Here is a 15,871-nt window from a genome sequence, read left to right as displayed (position 1 = left end):
CATGTTTATGATATAAATATTATTAATTCATAATGGACGTTTTATTTTATTGATTTGTACCGATCGAAAACCGTGACCGGATGTGAAAACTTTGACCTCTGACTTACGACCAATCAACGGGCTGCAAGCACCTGGCTCACTCACACGGTATTCTTTCGAATATTTTCTTTATTTTGTAAAAAGTTCACTTTAAAAGGATGACATTTAAACTTCCTTTTGTCATTTTGCCTAACGTTTAAAGGTGTAGACCAATCTAAAATTTTCGTCACTTTCCCGCTGTGAGAAAGTAGCGAAAAAGGCTCTTATTTGAGGTAGCCGGCCGGTTAGCATTATAGCTAAGGTTAGCGCGAACGCTATCGTTGTAAATTAATCCACAACTGCGAGATACGATACGTCATAAACGTTGACTTTGTTGATTTGTTATGTGGGTTTGATTGCCACTGTTAACCAAAGAAAAGCTGTTCAAGTGTGCTTTGCAACAGTTTATACGATTTAGAAAAATTCTACCACAGCCTTCTATATTGCCATTTAATATGGGATTCATTTTTCCGAGGTCCTCGTCCCATGTACCTTTTAACAAAAAAAGCAATCAATTAATCTGTATTGCAATAAAAAAGAAATACCAGATGCATTTTGCAAAAATGGTCTCGTACATAAGCCTAACCTAAAAACGAAGGGTAAGGAACACTGAATTCTGAAATATTATTTTGTATGAAACATATTTTTCATCTGCTTCATTGGGAGTTGTTATATTTTAAATAATTGCTTGTTGCCTGTTGTTGCTTACCGTGTTATCATATATTATTGCTGAAATATAATGCGTTTGAAAATAAAAATTTTGATAAGTATATGGAATATATTGCGCATAATTTTTTCTAATCTGTTTTTTGTGTTAGTCTGGCTTGTAGAGGAGCAATTTAACCATTCGGGGGTTTGCAAAAGTTAGTATCTGTGGCTTGTAATATAAATGGGAGGTGGAGGTGGGATTTAATACATTTTCTTCTTCCCACTCCTTTTTTGAGCAGCATGTATAGAGCAGTTGCATACGGTGATTTTTTTTTTCAAAGAGAAGAAATAAACTAAATGACCGTATAGTAAAATAATACCTTAATCAAAGGTATGGGGCGAGGAATAAAAGCATTTATACTTCAGGCGGACTTCACTTCTGTTGGCAATGGCAACTTAAAAAAATAAAAAGAAAGACATTCTCAATGTTTTGTGCTGTTCGTTGAATTTGTTGCCGGTTCTGTTGACAGAAAAATGAGTGCATGGAGAAGAGGCGGGAAGCCCAACAGAGGAGGAGGGAAATTTAACAAGCCTCGAGGAGGAGGAGGCAGAGCAGGAGGAGGAGGAGGAGGTAGAAAAGGAGGAAGTGGCTGCTGGGGTGACGACGACGATGATTTCACCCTTGATTTTGGACCCCGGCGAACAGTCAGCAGGTATAAACCTCCATTGCTCAGAGTGATTTCTTCTGTCCTAAATTTGGAATTTCCCTCCAGACCTGCCAAAGCACGAGGTGGCAGCAGCCATGTCTGGATTGGCAATGCCGGACGGGGAGGTGGAGATCGAGATAGAGTCAACCGAACCCACTCGGTTCTCCCAAAATCCCTGGCGAATAACCGAACGTCCACCAAGGCGAGTGACAGAGGCATGCCCGACGCGAGCAGCATGCCCATGCAGAAGATTTTCATGACCGACAAGAACCAAGAACTCCTCAAGGAGCTGCTGTGGGACCTGCGGACACGCGACTTTGATGGCCGTGACGAGTAAGGCAAACGTTGAACACGAAGAGGAGCGTTAAAAAAATTTAAAACCCATTTCTCTTTTGTCCTTAGTGACACGGGTCTCGATGATTTGAATGAGGAGCAAGAGGAGGAATGCGATGAAATGGACCACCGCGACGAAGGCCAGTTTTGGACCACCACCGGCGAGCCTGCGGAGCGAGCGGAGAGCCCGAGAGAATATGAGTCGGCCAATGAGCGGCCTCCGGTTGAACCCGTCGTCTCCTGGTTCGCTATCGGCAAACTCTGCAGGTGATCGCACGTCTTTCCATTGTAAGCTCGAATGATCCAAACCAAAAAAATAAATAAATAAAGCTCTCATCCCTTTGTTGAAAAATAGGACATAAAATGTCTGTTTAACCTTTTGACCTTGTCGTTTGGTCTAGGTATGGCTTTGACCGGGAGCGCAGCAAGCAGGCACTGGAATCCTGTGGAGGAGAATTCGGTGTTACATTGGAGCATCTTCTTCGTCAAGTTTACTCCGAGCGCTACGGACAGGAAGCGGTTTCAAGCGCGGGCCTCTCCGCCGCGCCCGTGGACGAGTGCCTGTACCAGAGACAGGAGGAAGCCCTGGCGCTGGCTGCCATTTACGGCGACCGCTTCCAGGAACGCATTGCCAATTCCGTGTGGATCATAACCTTGGACGCCCTTTTCCTCACTGACAACATTGGAAAAAACTACAGCGCAAATCAGAATGGCGGGAAGTCTTCGAAAAGAGTCTGCCAGTTCTACTCAAAAGGAAGAGGCTGCAGGTATGGCAGCAAATGCAAGTTCAAGCACCAAGCTCCAGAGAAAGGATTATCAGACCAACAGGGGCCTGCTCAGACTGGGATCGGCAGCTATTCGCCCCCGCAGTACGAACTGGAGATCCGTTTCCCCAAAGGGAACCTCTACCCATCTCAAGCACCAGTCGTGGCCTTCAGCACCAACGACGAGTCGATCGGCGCCGCCGGGAAGCTCAGCGTGACCGAAAGGCTGTTCGGCGAAGCTCTGACGGCCGCCCGCCACAAAGAACCCGTGGTTTATACTCTGGTCAGCTTGTGCGAGGATGAGGCCACCATGAAGGAGTTGCTGGACGTCACGCATCACAAATACAGCAACCCGCCGCCCATTGTGGTTCCTCCTGCCTCGGTTGCTCCAGAAAAACGGAAAATTGGGAGCAGCCGGACTTTGGAGGAAAGCGTTTGTCCCAGCAGGAGGACCAAACCACCAGTGTACCGTAAGAAAACTATTTAATTTTGATTCATTTAGCTAGACTTTCCAAAATAACATTCTGTCTTTTTACCAAATCCAAATGATCGCAAATTTAGAAAATAGTAAGATGGAACACAGAGGCAGCAAATACATATTTTGCAAGGGGCCCCAAAAAGGAACCCTGTGGAACACCGTACGACAATGCGGCAGAATGGGACTATCACATAAAGTTCTGTCCGTCAAATCGGACCCAAATAACACCACGTCTTTGGTATTTTTTGTGAAAAGGCACCGAAGAGGCAGAGGGGCCGGAAGAAGACGACGAGGTCGCCGCCGTCCCTGTGGAGAACGTCAGCTCTGTCAACCTGAGGAAGAGGGTGACCAATAATCCCAAGATGCTGCAAGAGAACGGCAAACTGTGTCGAGACTTTCACATGAAACAGGTATAGAGACGAGGACCAAAAAAAAAAACCTGTAAACTTGTTTCTGAGTTGAATGACTCATCGTATCGTTCCATAGTCGTCGAAACACTTCAGGTCAATGCTGGAGCAGAGGATGAAACTGCCATCTTGGAATGAGAGAGACAACATTCTGGATCTGCTGGATGCCTGTCAAGTGTTAGTTATCAGCGGTATGACTGGGTGAGTTTTATTTTTGAAAAATTAAAATTATTTTTTTTTTTTTTTTGCCAACTCACTTAGAATCTTCATTAGTGCCCAAAGAACTGAATTTTCATCTTCTCTGAAGGTGCGGTAAGACTACTCAGATCCCGCAGTTCATTCTGGACGCTTCCTTGAGCGGGCCGGCCGATAAGGTGGCCAACATCGTCTGCACTCAGCCGCGTCGCATCTCCGCCATCTCGGTGGCCCAGCGGGTGGCGCAGGAGCGCGCCGAGAGTCTCAGCAACTCCGTGGGCTACCAGATCCGCCTGGAGAGTGTCCGGGTTCGTCGACTGCCTGGCGATATACTCAACCAGACTTATTTTGCAACTCGATCAGCACTATCTTGTGTGTCGCCCCCCCTCCCCCCCGCCGCTGTTTTTAGTCCTCGGCCACCAGGCTACTTTACTGCACCACGGGAGTGTTGCTGAGAAGACTGGAGGGCGACGCGGACCTTCAAGGCGTCACTCACGTTATTGTGGATGAGGTGCACGAGCGCACGGAGGAGAGGTGCGGTTTTTTTTTCTCCTCCGAATTTGCCCTGATAACAGATATTCACATAGGTCAGGGCGATCTTGAAAAAAAGAAATTAAATTTGAATCCCCTTTGCTTCTAGAAAAAAGAAATGACAATGTTTTTCCAACATGATCCTTTTTTTTTTTTTAATTTGTATTTTTTTTTTTTTTAAATGTATCCCCCCCGTAGTTGTTGTTGACAATGATGCAATTAATTTTGTCACCTCTAAAATCGCACATAATATTTATTATTCAAAAAAACAAAAAAACTAAATTCACTCAATTCTTGCTCTTTGCAGTGACTTGCTCCTTTTGGTCCTGAAAGATCTGATTTTTCAGAGACCTGACTTGAAGATTATTCTCATGAGTGCCACACTGAACGCCAACATCTTCTCTGAATATTTTTACGACTGCCCTACGCTACACATCCCTGGTAAAAAAAAAAAAATTAAAAATGCACCGATTTTCTTTTTGTTTTTTTTGTGGTTTTCTCTCAGTGAATCTCTGTCAATGTGTCCAGGTTGCACTTTCCCCGTGACTCAGTATTTCCTTGAGGACGTCATCTCCTTAACCCGGTTAGTGCCTCCTAAGCGATGGAATTTTGGATCCTTGAAAATTTGAACCTTGAAACAATCTCCGCTGTTTTTTTTTTCTTTTTTTTTTTTCCTTCAGCTACTCCATGGAGGACGGCAGTCCTTACAAGCGCTCCGGGAGGCAAAACCCCTCCTCTGCGAGTGGGCACGGAGAAAGAGGCGAGCCGAGGGACATAGTGAACACCTTGGGGGACGACATGTGGAACTTCATGTCTCTCACCAAAAAGGACTTTGTCAAGGACTCCATTCCCGACCAGCAGCTCAGCTTTCAGGAACTTACAGTTAGATTCAAAGGTGAAGTGACGACACACGGCATTGATATTAAAAAAAAAACAAGTGCATTACCCAATGACTAATTTTTCTGCCTTTGCAGATTGTAAAGCATCTGTGCTGAAGACAATTGCTTCTATGGACCTGGACAAGATCAACATGGACCTGATCGAAGGTCTGCTGGAGTGGATTGTGGATGGGAAGCACAGTTACCCACCAGGCAAGAATCACGCACAAATTAATTATTTATGGCTCGCTTATATTCAGCTTTGATGGTTCTTGTGTGCTCCAGGTGCAGTGCTGGTGTTTCTTCCCGGCCTGGCTGAGATCACGATGCTTTTCGAGCAGCTGCAGACCAACAGGACGTTCAACAACAGACACGCAGACAGGTGGGAGTCCCTCTCTGTTCCTCGTTTTCGCAAACGCCAATCATCTTTTGTGTGACCGACGTCAGGTGTGTGGTGTACCCGCTCCACTCCATCCTGTCCAACGAGGAGCAGCAGGCCGTCTTCAGGCGCCCGCCGGAGGGGGTCACCAAGATCATCATCGCCACCAACATCGCCGAGACCTCGGTCACCATCGACGACGTGGTGTACGTCATCGACTGCGGCAAGATGAAGGAGAAGAGGTGACTTTTGTCGCGTCGGAACGTGAACGAACACCCGAGGCTGGCGGTGCAATGTGTTTGTGCGCCGGTGCCCTTTCCAGGTATGACGCGTCCAAAAGTATGGAGAGCTTGGAGGAGTCGTGGGTTTCGCGGGCCAACGCGCTTCAGAGAAAGGGCAGGGCAGGCCGCGTGACCTCCGGGGTTTGCTTCCACCTCTTCACCAGCCACTGCTTCCGACACCAGCTGGCCCAGCAACAGCTTCCCGAGATCCAGAGAGTTCCTCTGGAGCAGCTTTGCCTCCGGTAGATCCATCTGTTTCGAAAAAAAATAAATAAATAAATAATCAGACCAAGATGAACTCATTCACTGCCATTGACGGGAATAGACGCCAAAAAAAGTCCATTTGTTTGTTTGAAAATCTTAAAACGTATCATCATTCAGGCAATCGTTCCATATTGAATGCTTGTCATTAAATAAAATAATAACGTGTAATTACGCAATAATAGGCAAATTCCTATATTATTTGACACTATTTTTTATATTTTTTTTTTTTGATGCTTCTGACAGCATCAAGATCTTGGACGTGTTCGCCGAGCAAACGTTGGACTCCGTCTTCCATCGCCTGATCGAGCCGCCGGCCACAGGGAGCTTGGACGCGGCCAAGCGGCGCCTGCAGGACCTTGGCGCCCTGACGGCCGAGGAGAAGCTCACCCCGCTGGGCTACCACCTGGCCTGCCTGCCCGTCGACGTACGCGTCGGCAAGCTCATGCTGTTCGGCGCCATCTTCCGCTGCCTCGACCCGGCGCTCACCATCGCTGCCAGTCTCGCCTTCAAGTCGCCTTTTGTAAGAATTGTTTACGAGGCAAAAAAAAAAAAGTTTTCACTTGAGCTCTCATTTTAGACTTTCTTTGCTGTCTGTCGTCAAGGTGTCACCATGGGACAAGCGTGAGGAGGCCAAAGTGACGAAACTGGCCTTTGCGGTCGCCGAGAGTGACCATCTGACCCTGCTCCAGGCATACAAGGTGGTATTTTACAGAAGAAAAAAAAAGTGTTAATTTAGATTTTAGGTTACTCCAGGTGTGGGCAAACTACGGCCTAGGGGCCACATGCGGCCCGTTAAATGTTTTAATCCGGCCCGCCAAACTTATATATTTATTTATTTATTTTTTTTTTTTTCTCAAATCCATCTGCTTCTGGTCCGGCCCCTCTGTCAAATTTTAGAACCCATTGTGGCCCACCAATCAAAATGTTTGCCCACCCCTGGCTTAACGTTGGGCTTCTCTCTTTTTTTTTTTTTTTTAGGGTTGGTGCAACGCTGAAAAGGCAGCCGACCTCCGTTATTGCCGAATGAACTTCCTGTCTGTGCGAGTTCTGCGGGAAATCGCTTGCCTGAAGCGGCAATTTGCCGAGCTGCTGTCCAACATTGGTTTCATCAAGGAGGGGCTGAGGGTGAGGGTGATTGAGCGACTTGGCTCCAAAGGCTCCGACGGGGTTCTCGAGGCTACTGGCCCTGAGGTACCGCGTCATCAACACTCTTTTTCATTTTTTTTTTTTTTAAACAACTCTATTTTGCTTTGTTCCAGGCAAACCTGAATGCAGATAACATCGATTTAATGTCGGCCATGCTGTGCGCTGCCCTCTATCCTAATGTGGTGCAGGTACTTGTCTCCTCATTAACTCCAAGTGAAAAAGCAAATCCTAAATGTGGATTTCATGCACACGTTGGGACCTCATCTGATTTCTAAAAGTGACCCAGGCTGCAACGAAACCATTTCCTCACCAGGTCCGAGCCCCAGAGGGCGTTTACAAGATGAGCGTCAAAGGAGCCGTGAAGATGCTCCCCAAGACCAACGAGCTGTGCTTCCTGACCAAGAGCGACGGCTGCGTCCACGTTCACCCCTCGTCCGTCAACTACAGCGTGAGCGGGACGACGAATTGAACCGAGCGCCTTTTGCGCCGACTCTAGCGTTTTCCCTCCCTCTGCGCTAAAGGTCCGCAAGTACCGCAGCCCTTACCTGGTTTACCTGGAGAAGGTGAAAACCAGTCGGGTCTTCATCCGAGACTGCAGCACGGTGTCCGTGTACGCTTTGGTGCTCTTCGGAGGCGGCGAGGTCAACGTGGACATGCACCAGGGCCGGTTTGTCATCTCCCTCGACGACGGATGGATTCGATTCGCTGCCGATTCTCACCAGGTTAGCGTCAATGGAGGTTTATTTACCGCTCCAAGCTCAGATTGCATTTTTTTTTTTGGTTGAAATGAGGTGCCAAAAGCACTCTAGGTATTAAAAAAAAAATACTTGAACTTCCTCCAGGTGGCTGAGCTGGTAAAGGAACTCCGCTGTGAGCTGGACCGCCTGCTGGAGGACAAAATCCGTCGCCCCAGTATGGACCTGTGCAGCTGCCCCCGCGGCTCCCGCATCATCCGCATGATCGTCAACCTCGTGTCCACTCAGTAACTCTCCCCGAAGTCCTTCTGTCTCCCGTGTTATGAGCTCACCTTCAGTTGTTTCAATCGTCACCTCAATTGTTTTTTTTTGGGGGGGGGGGGGGCGGGAAATCCGCGTTTGCACGTTTTAGACTGTTGATTTCTTGGATCCATATTGGATGCCGTTTACTTACTCAAGATGGCTGCACTTAGGACAATGTTGGTCCAGTTTGCAGTTTGTTCATATTCAACACCATCTGAATGTATTTGCACGCTCACAATTTGACTCCAAGGGCTGTTTGAATTGGGGAGTTGCCAAAGAATTTGTCGGAAAATATTTGAAATAAACAAGCGAGTTCTCTTGTTAGCTTTTATTTGCATCTTTAGTCGTCTGTGACATTTTTTGGAGCAGCGTGTGGGAGAGGCCGACGTTTTCATTTGTAAGATCCAGTCTGCTGTTACCATGACAACGGGACGTAAACAAACCAGGAGCCAGTGGGAATCTTTTGTCGGCCTATCAACCGCCGCAAAGAACTGGTACGCTGTTTTTTTTTTTCTTTTTTTTGTGAGGGATTAAGAAATCCTGTTTTGGAGAACATTTTGAAACCGATTTGTGGCCTGATCGTGGACCTCGCTTCTCGCTCCGATGGTAAGGCTTTTTAAATATCATGCAAGTAAGTCATAAATGGTGACACTATTTTTCTTCAAAGGCTACCAAGACCACAAAATCAAGATCCCGCCGCTCTAAACCCACCAAAAAGAGTCAGCCTCTAAAAGCAGCCAAGAAGTGTTCCACGGGGGACAAAGCCACTCAAAAAGACGCAGACATTCTTAGTGGAGCAGCCATGCAGAACGTGTACTACATCGCTCACAATGCGGCCGCCTGCTTGGAGTTAAGAGGCTATGGCTGCTCCAAGGACATGAAAAAGACAAAGAAACGGAAAAAGTTAAAGTAATTTACTGTTCATATTCATTTCAATCCAGTCAAGTATTAATACCTTTTTTTGTTTTCAATTCATAAGAGAAAAGGACTGACCAGCAACTTTATTGGAAGCTGAATATTTTCAAATTCTCAGAACACAAGTGCCAAACGGGGAACACACAAAACCAAAAAAGTGTACATTTTTTAAAATCCAGCCATCTATTAGAAATATAAGTAATGTAACTTTTCTGCGAAACTAAATGTTTCAGGCACTGTCATTATTCACCGTACACACATTTGAATGATATCAAATATAAGCTCGTTGCACAACCCTGTGAAATAAATAAGATGTTCTGCAGAGTGCATGATCGTGATGGAATCATCATCCCACGTTGGTCACTCGGGTGGCTTCTTCTTGGCCTCCACGTCTTTCTTGAACGCTTCGATTTTTTTCGCTATGTTGGGTACCTTGACAACCAAATCCAATGCAATGCACACAAAAATGAACAACACACTGAACACAATACTGTAAAGAATGGTGGCCCTGGCGGAGGTAATGGGAGTCAACTTACATCGTAGTTCTGAGCGAGGTACATCCCCACAACATTGCCCAAGGTGAATCCAGCCTGAAAGATGATCGCACACTAATTTAAAAAGCATTAGGGCTAATATTCATGTTCGATTTTTGCGCTGAGGTTTTTTTTAATGTAACAATTATGCTACGCTAGCAATCGTTTCAACTCAAGTGTCGATGAAGTACAAAAGTAGGTTCGACTCACCAAGAACTGTAACATAGTGCAATATTAAAGTCTTAAAGATGGCAGACTTAGTCTACTTAAAGAAAACAAATCTACGTTAAAGCTTTGAGGCTACACACAAACTAAAGTACGTGTGTCAAAGCTAGGTTGTCATAATAATGCCTTTACGCATGCGCGACAGTTGGACCAACCCCTGTAATCTCGCGTTGTTTTATGAGAACCAGTTTTTGTAGTCCTTTTCTCCGCATGGGCCACAATCGACTATCGTGAGAAAACTCCAACTCCCATCGCCGCGAAAGCCCAATTGCAGCTGCTGTTGTCGCAATGGTGGCGACGCCGAGACATTGAATGACTTTGGCTCCATCACAAAACATAGCCGGCGAATTCGTCTTATAGTCGCGAAAACGAAAACATGGAGGCGCTGATACCCGTCATTAACAAGCTCCAGGATGTCTTCAACACTGTGGGCGCGGATATTATCCAGCTGCCGCAAATAGCCGTGGTGGGGACTCAGGTAGAGTAAAAAGCGACGATAACTGTCAAGCACCTGGTGTGGATCATTTAGCTAATTGATTCTTATTAGTTCTAAATTCCAGGGGATAATGTTAGACGTTAATGACATGCGCGTACATATTTAGGAGGAGTGCTTTCAGTTTCAAGTCTCCACTGGAAAGACTGATAACCTTGATTCGGTGCTAATTTAAGAATCCTGCCAACACCCCATTGGCCAAAATAGGCCACTACTAGTAGTAGAAGACGGGTGTTTCAAAATATCTTTTTCACCTTCATTCAAATCTTTCATAATCATGAACACCAATTTGTAATAATACTGATTACTACTTTCCTATTGGACATGCTAGAACACAGGAATGCAAAGGTGGCATTTTGGTGCCAAGGAAGTATGTTTTAGACAAAAGTAAACCATATAAATCTGTGCTTGTTGCGTCTTCAGAGCAGCGGCAAGAGTTCCGTCCTGGAGAGCCTGGTGGGCCGTGACCTGCTCCCCCGCGGAACCGGCATCGTCACCAGGCGGCCTCTCATCCTCCAGCTGGTCCACGTGGACCCGGGAGATGCCCGCAAAAATGACGACGTCGGTAGGTGACGGCTTTTCGCTCACCCCTCGCCCACACCATTCTATCTTAGTGTTCTCAATCTTTTCCACCACACATTTCGGTGTCCCAACAATGAAGTTTTCTGTTTTCTGTTGCTGCTTAATCACTTGCAGATTCCAAGGTGTGAAAAACAAAAAAACTCTATAAAGGTGCATTGTAGTCACGTGAATCACATTTTAACTAACCTTTCCTTCACCCGCCATACGCTGCTTTGACCCCCAGCTTTAGTGGTGCCCCTTTGCCACCCTGCCTCTTCTGACCTAGCATCCTGCACAAAATAGTTGTGTTATATGTTAAACTACATGGTCTCGCCCTTCATTTTTTTTCCTTTTGTTGTACAGGCAGAGAAGGTGAAGAGTGGGGGAAGTTTCTGCACACCAAAAATAAGGTGACGAGTGGTGTGGTTTAAAGTATTACATGGTAATCAATTATTTATTTATTTTTTTGCATTGTTTTTTTTTTTTGTTTTTTGGGCAGATCTACACTGATTTTGATGAAATCAGGCAAGAAATAGACGCTGAGACCGAGCGAGTGTCCGGGAATAATAAGGTGAGATTGTTTTTGCTTCTGACTACTGCCACCACTCGGCGAAGCAATTGTATTCTGATTAATTTTGCATTTGCGGAGTTAGAATTAAGCAAATGAATCCATCTGTTGTCGTCAATCCCGTTTTGCATTTTGCAGGGAATCAGTGACGAGCCCATTCACCTGAAGATATTTTCTCCCCACGTTGTCAACCTCACCCTGGTGGACCTGCCCGGCATCACCAAGGTAACACGGCCCTCCTGAATGCAGCGTTCGCTTGCCTTAAAATAAAAAAACCTCATTTTGTCTCAGGTGCCTGTTGGGGATCAGCCCAAAGACATCGAGATCCAAATACGAGATCTCATCCTGAAGCACATCTCCAACCCCAACTGCATCATATTAGCCGTCACCGCCGCCAACACTGACATGGCGACGTCAGAGGCCCTCAAAGTGGCCCGGGAGGTGGACCCCGATGGTAAAATCCAAAAGCAATTCCGTTTGCGCAATCTTATCTTTTTTTTTTTTTTTTTTTTTTTTTTTTCCATGAATGAATTTAGATCATACAAATCAAATCTTTTCATGTGACAAGGCAGGAGGACATTGGCCGTGGTGACCAAACTGGACCTGATGGACGCCGGTACCGATGCCATGGACGTGCTGATGGGTCGAGTCATTCCTGTCAAACTGGGACTCATCGGCGTGGTCAACAGGTCAGCGCACATTCAACACAAATCTGGTGATAAGTGCTCTGACATATTCAGTATAAAATATTAATAATGAATATCCCCAAAGCTGCATTAATGTACTGCATTTTTTTTTTGTGTGTGTGAAGGAGCCAGCTGGACATCAACAATAAAAAGTCTGTGGCTGACGCTATCCGTGACGAACACGCTTTCCTGCAGAAGAAGTATCCGTCTCTTGCTAATAGGAATGGGACCAAATACCTGGCCAGGACCCTTAATAGGTCGGTGTGATCCATATTATTTATCTAAAACTAATTTAGGTTCATTATTAAAAAAAAAAAAAAAAAAATGAATGTATTGATCCGTTTTCAAGGGTGTGAAATGTTGACTGAAAATAGAAATCAGAAATATAACATTTGGACCATTTAGTAACGGGCTTTGATTTTTTTCTAACTTGAATAACCTTCAGGACAGAAATTGTCACGGGTAAAGCTTGACTTAACCCTTTCGTCTCCTCACGCCAGACTACTGATGCATCACATCCGCGACTGTCTGCCGGAGCTGAAGACGCGCATCAACGTGCTGGCCGCCCAGTACCAGTCGCTGCTCGGCAGCTACGGCGAGCCCGTGGAGGACCAAAGCGCCACTTTGCTCCAGCTCATCACCAAGTTCGCCACCGAGTACTGCAACACCATCGAGGGCACGGCCAAGTACATCGAGACGGCTGAGCTGTGAGTGTCGGCGCCATCGGATTAAGATGCAAAACCATTTAAGCGCATGACCCGTGTGAAGTCAATCGCATCTAATATCCCCTTGATATTAGGTGTGGTGGAGCCCGAATTTGTTACATATTCCACGAGACTTTTGGCCGGACTTTGGAGTGTGTGGATCCTCTCGGAGGCCTCAGCACCATCGATATCCTAACAGCCATAAGGAACGCTACTGTGAGTGTTTTTTTTTCATTTTTTTTTCTTCCTTATAAATTGGATTTTTCCTGAACGTTCCGAATGGCCTACCTTTCTCCTTCCCGTCTCGCATCAGGGACCTCGCCCCTCTCTGTTCGTGCCCGAGGTCTCCTTCGAGCTGCTGGTGAAGAAGCAGGTGAAACGCCTGGAGGAGCCCAGCTTGCGCTGTGTGGAGTTGGTCCACGAGGAGATGCAGAGGATCATCCAGCACTGCAGCAACTACAGCACTCAGGTATTCAAGTCGCGCTTCCATATTGGGCGGCGTCTCGGTTTCTTTTTCTCTTATTCCAATATTTGTGCTAATGCGAATTGACCGCCAGGAGCTGCAGAGATTCCCGAAGCTCCACGAGGCCATCGTGGAAGTCGTCACTTCCCTCTTGAGAAAAAGGCTGCCCATCACTAATGAGATGGTACCATTACATTCTTTCTGCTAAATAGCACAGTGTGTCTTGCCATTTTATTTTTTAGTAGTAGCACATGTGAGATGATTATCATTGAGGAAATGAAACATGTTTTCCTGCTCCAACAGGTTCACAACTTGGTTGCCATTGAGCTGGCTTACATCAACACAAAGCATCCGGACTTTGCGGACGCCTGCGGGGTCATGAACAACAACATTGAGGTGTGTTCTAACACGCCGTACACGCTTGTAGAGGAACACTTTCATTTAAGTTAATTTTAATTGTTATTTTTAATTATTTATATTTTTAATTATATTTATATTTTATTTTATTTCTTTTTTTTTTTAAATTTTAATTATTTTTATTTTTAATTATATTTATAATTTTTATTTTTAATTATATTTATATTTTATTTTATTTCATTTTATTTTTTTTATTTTATTTTAATTATTTTTATTTTTAATTACATTTATATTTTTTATTTTTAATTATATTTCTATTTTATTTCATTTTATTTTTTTTTATTTTATTTTATATATTTTATGTTTATTTTTATTTTATTTTATTTTATTTTTTTTATTTTAATTATTTTTATTTTTAATTATATTTATGTTTTTAATTATATTTATATTTTATTTTATTTCATTTTATTTATTTTTTTTATTCTATATATTTTTTTGTTTATTTTTATTTTATTTTATTTGATCTGTCCGCAATGACTAATCCTTCACTTGACTGATTCTTTATCTCATCTTGTTCGTCAACATTACACTTTGATCTATTTTATTTGATTGTAGTCTATCATGTAGGAGAACTTGATGTATTCCATTTCACGCTTGTGCGTGTGAATGCTGTAGGAGCAAAGGAGGAACCGGATGAGAGAACTGCCCACTGCAGTGCCTCGGGAGAAGGTAGATTTCCTCTTTAAAAATGTTCCGATCTTGTATTAGGGAGTCCCATTAGCTTAAAATGTTTTTTTTTTTTTAAAAACAACTCAAAACAAATCAAGAGTTACCAAGAAGGAACCAAATCACTTTGGATTGCACTTCCTCTCTCTCTCTCTCTCACTCTCTAACTCTCTTGCTCACTTGACCTCTGTGCCAGTCTCTCGCGGTTTCTGGCGAGCCCCCCGCGTTCGGAGCAGACGCGGACGGCGCCAAGGTGGGCAGCTGCTGGCCTTGTTGATGGATGGCTTGGCTTGTCCCCTAATCTCGAGTTCCCCATGTCATGCTGTTTTCGTGCCCCAGCCTGCGTGGACTTGCACTAACAATTTAATTTCCTCTAGTCTTGACCTATCCAAACTCTTGGTTTTGTTTTGCATCCCAAGCTCGTGTGACGCGTAAAACCTCACACGAGTGATCCTACGCTCGACTCGAATGCTGATTGGCTTCATGTTGGTGCTACTTTTGATCCTAGACTCCGGCGGCGGGGCCGCAGGGTGAGCAGGACGGGACGGGCACCTGGAGGGGGATGCTCAAGAAAGGAGAGGACGGCTCAGGCTCGGGTCCGGGAAGCCCGCTTAAAGGAGCCGTCAACCTGCTGGATGTGGTGGCTTGTCCTCCTCTACCGATTTGTTCAGACGAGTATCGTTTATTGAATAATCTCTCGTCTTTTTAACTCCTAGCCGGTACCGGTAGCCAGGAAGCTGTCGTCACGCGAGCAGCGGGACTGCGAGGTCATCGAACGCCTCATCAAGTCATACTTCCTGATCGTTCGCAAGAACATCCAAGACAGGTACACGGTGCACCTCCCCGAAACAATCTTGCATGATTCGATTTCCAACCGCTCACTCTGCTCCGCAGCGTGCCCAAAGCGGTGATGCACTTCCTGGTCAACCATGTGAAGGACAGCCTTCAGAGCGAGCTGGTGGGTCAGCTCTACAAGTCGGGCCTCCTCAACGATCTGCTGACAGAGTCGGAGGACATGGCCCAACGTCGCAAGGAAGCGGCCGACATGCTGCAGGTAAAACCCGTTCAACACTTCTAGCGATGGAAAGTTTCTCAAGTCATTTACTGCCATTGACGGCTAAAGACGTCAAAGATTTTTTTTTTTTTACTCGGCTGGTAGTGAATGAGTTAAACGTTTTTTTTTTTTTCTGCACAGGCATTGCAGAAGGCCAGCCAGGTGATAGCAGAGATCAGAGAAACTCATCTGTGGTGAATTGAATGAAACCTCAAGAATGCACTGAACCCTCCCCTGAAAGTAGACGCCATGACCACCTCATGTACCTTTCAACACACGCACGCTTTGACGAAAATGTAAATACGGTATCTTGCCATGATCACGGAAAGCCTGTCATGACATTGCAACATTTTATTTATTGTAACTGGACAAAGTTGTTGACGTGACGTGCAATTGTGTTTGCCGGTGCCATGTATCACACCGCTTCACTAAAAGTGATCAAGTGCTGCCTCCACGAGTGGAAATGCAATCAAAATCTGTGTGGCTTTATGAGTTTGTT

General features: G+C 45.2%; 4 protein-coding genes across 9 annotated transcripts; 3 read left to right on the top strand and 1 right to left on the bottom strand.

Moving 5' to 3' along the window:
* Positions 1–102: 102 nt before the first annotated feature.
* Positions 103–8,131, top strand: dhx57 (DEAH (Asp-Glu-Ala-Asp/His) box polypeptide 57). Of its 5 annotated transcripts, none has more exons than XM_088288912.1 (23): positions 103–147; positions 1,257–1,439; positions 1,500–1,766; positions 1,836–2,033; positions 2,168–3,000; positions 3,264–3,418; positions 3,495–3,616; positions 3,723–3,918; positions 4,020–4,144; positions 4,449–4,582; positions 4,670–4,724; positions 4,822–5,036; positions 5,116–5,232; positions 5,305–5,401; positions 5,467–5,640; positions 5,721–5,921; positions 6,187–6,463; positions 6,546–6,641; positions 6,922–7,068; positions 7,203–7,277; positions 7,403–7,537; positions 7,611–7,811; positions 7,932–8,131. In XM_088288912.1, exons 2-23 carry the CDS (start codon positions 1,261–1,263, stop codon positions 8,073–8,075), a joined length of 4,143 nt encoding a protein of 1,380 aa, XP_088145038.1. In that variant the 5' UTR covers positions 103–147; positions 1,257–1,260; the 3' UTR covers positions 8,076–8,131. The 5 variants fall into 5 exon arrangements, with proteins under 5 accessions (XP_088145038.1, XP_088145037.1, XP_088145033.1 ...); XM_088288911.1 differs by having other exon boundaries at positions 6,922–7,134; XM_088288907.1 differs by having other exon boundaries at positions 1,257–1,766; positions 6,922–7,134.
* Positions 8,132–8,601: 470 nt separating this feature from the next.
* smkr1 (small lysine rich protein 1) lies at positions 8,602–9,166 on the top strand. Its single transcript, XM_088288398.1, has 2 exons — positions 8,602–8,693; positions 8,755–9,166. Exons 1-2 carry the CDS (start codon positions 8,691–8,693, stop codon positions 8,998–9,000), a joined length of 249 nt encoding a protein of 82 aa, XP_088144524.1. The 5' UTR covers positions 8,602–8,690; the 3' UTR covers positions 9,001–9,166.
* Positions 8,987–9,910, bottom strand: stmp1 (short transmembrane mitochondrial protein 1). The gene is made up of 3 exons (XM_088288399.1): positions 9,746–9,910; positions 9,539–9,592; positions 8,987–9,434 (listed from the first exon to the last, which is right to left on the bottom strand). Exons 1-3 carry the CDS (start codon positions 9,758–9,760, stop codon positions 9,363–9,365), a joined length of 141 nt encoding a protein of 46 aa, XP_088144525.1. The 5' UTR covers positions 9,761–9,910; the 3' UTR covers positions 8,987–9,362.
* A 93-nt stretch (positions 9,911–10,003) lies between these two features.
* On the top strand, positions 10,004–15,822 carry LOC148341483 (dynamin-1-like protein). 2 transcript variants are annotated; one of them, XM_088288391.1, is made up of 19 exons: positions 10,004–10,238; positions 10,677–10,818; positions 11,178–11,224; positions 11,314–11,385; positions 11,521–11,607; positions 11,674–11,836; positions 11,951–12,071; positions 12,194–12,325; positions 12,569–12,775; positions 12,868–12,988; positions 13,086–13,241; positions 13,330–13,419; positions 13,539–13,631; positions 14,268–14,321; positions 14,515–14,571; positions 14,827–14,958; positions 15,035–15,144; positions 15,213–15,372; positions 15,514–15,822. In XM_088288391.1, exons 1-19 carry the CDS (start codon positions 10,137–10,139, stop codon positions 15,568–15,570), a joined length of 2,103 nt encoding a protein of 700 aa, XP_088144517.1. In that variant the 5' UTR covers positions 10,004–10,136; the 3' UTR covers positions 15,571–15,822. The 2 variants fall into 2 exon arrangements, with proteins under 2 accessions (XP_088144517.1, XP_088144518.1); XM_088288392.1 differs by lacking the exon at positions 14,515–14,571.
* The last annotated feature ends 49 nt before the right edge of the window (positions 15,823–15,871 follow it).

The sequence above is a fragment of the Idiotropiscis lumnitzeri genome, chromosome 2 (genome assembly GCF_059441095.1).
Source record: "Idiotropiscis lumnitzeri isolate Australia: NSW breed Sydney's pygmy pipehorse chromosome 2, RoL_Ilum_1.0, whole genome shotgun sequence".
Classification (NCBI taxonomy): Eukaryota; Metazoa; Chordata; class Actinopteri; order Syngnathiformes; family Syngnathidae; genus Idiotropiscis; species Idiotropiscis lumnitzeri.
The sequence above is the reverse complement of the archived record's forward strand: the minus strand, read 5'-3'. Positions and strand labels throughout refer to the sequence as shown.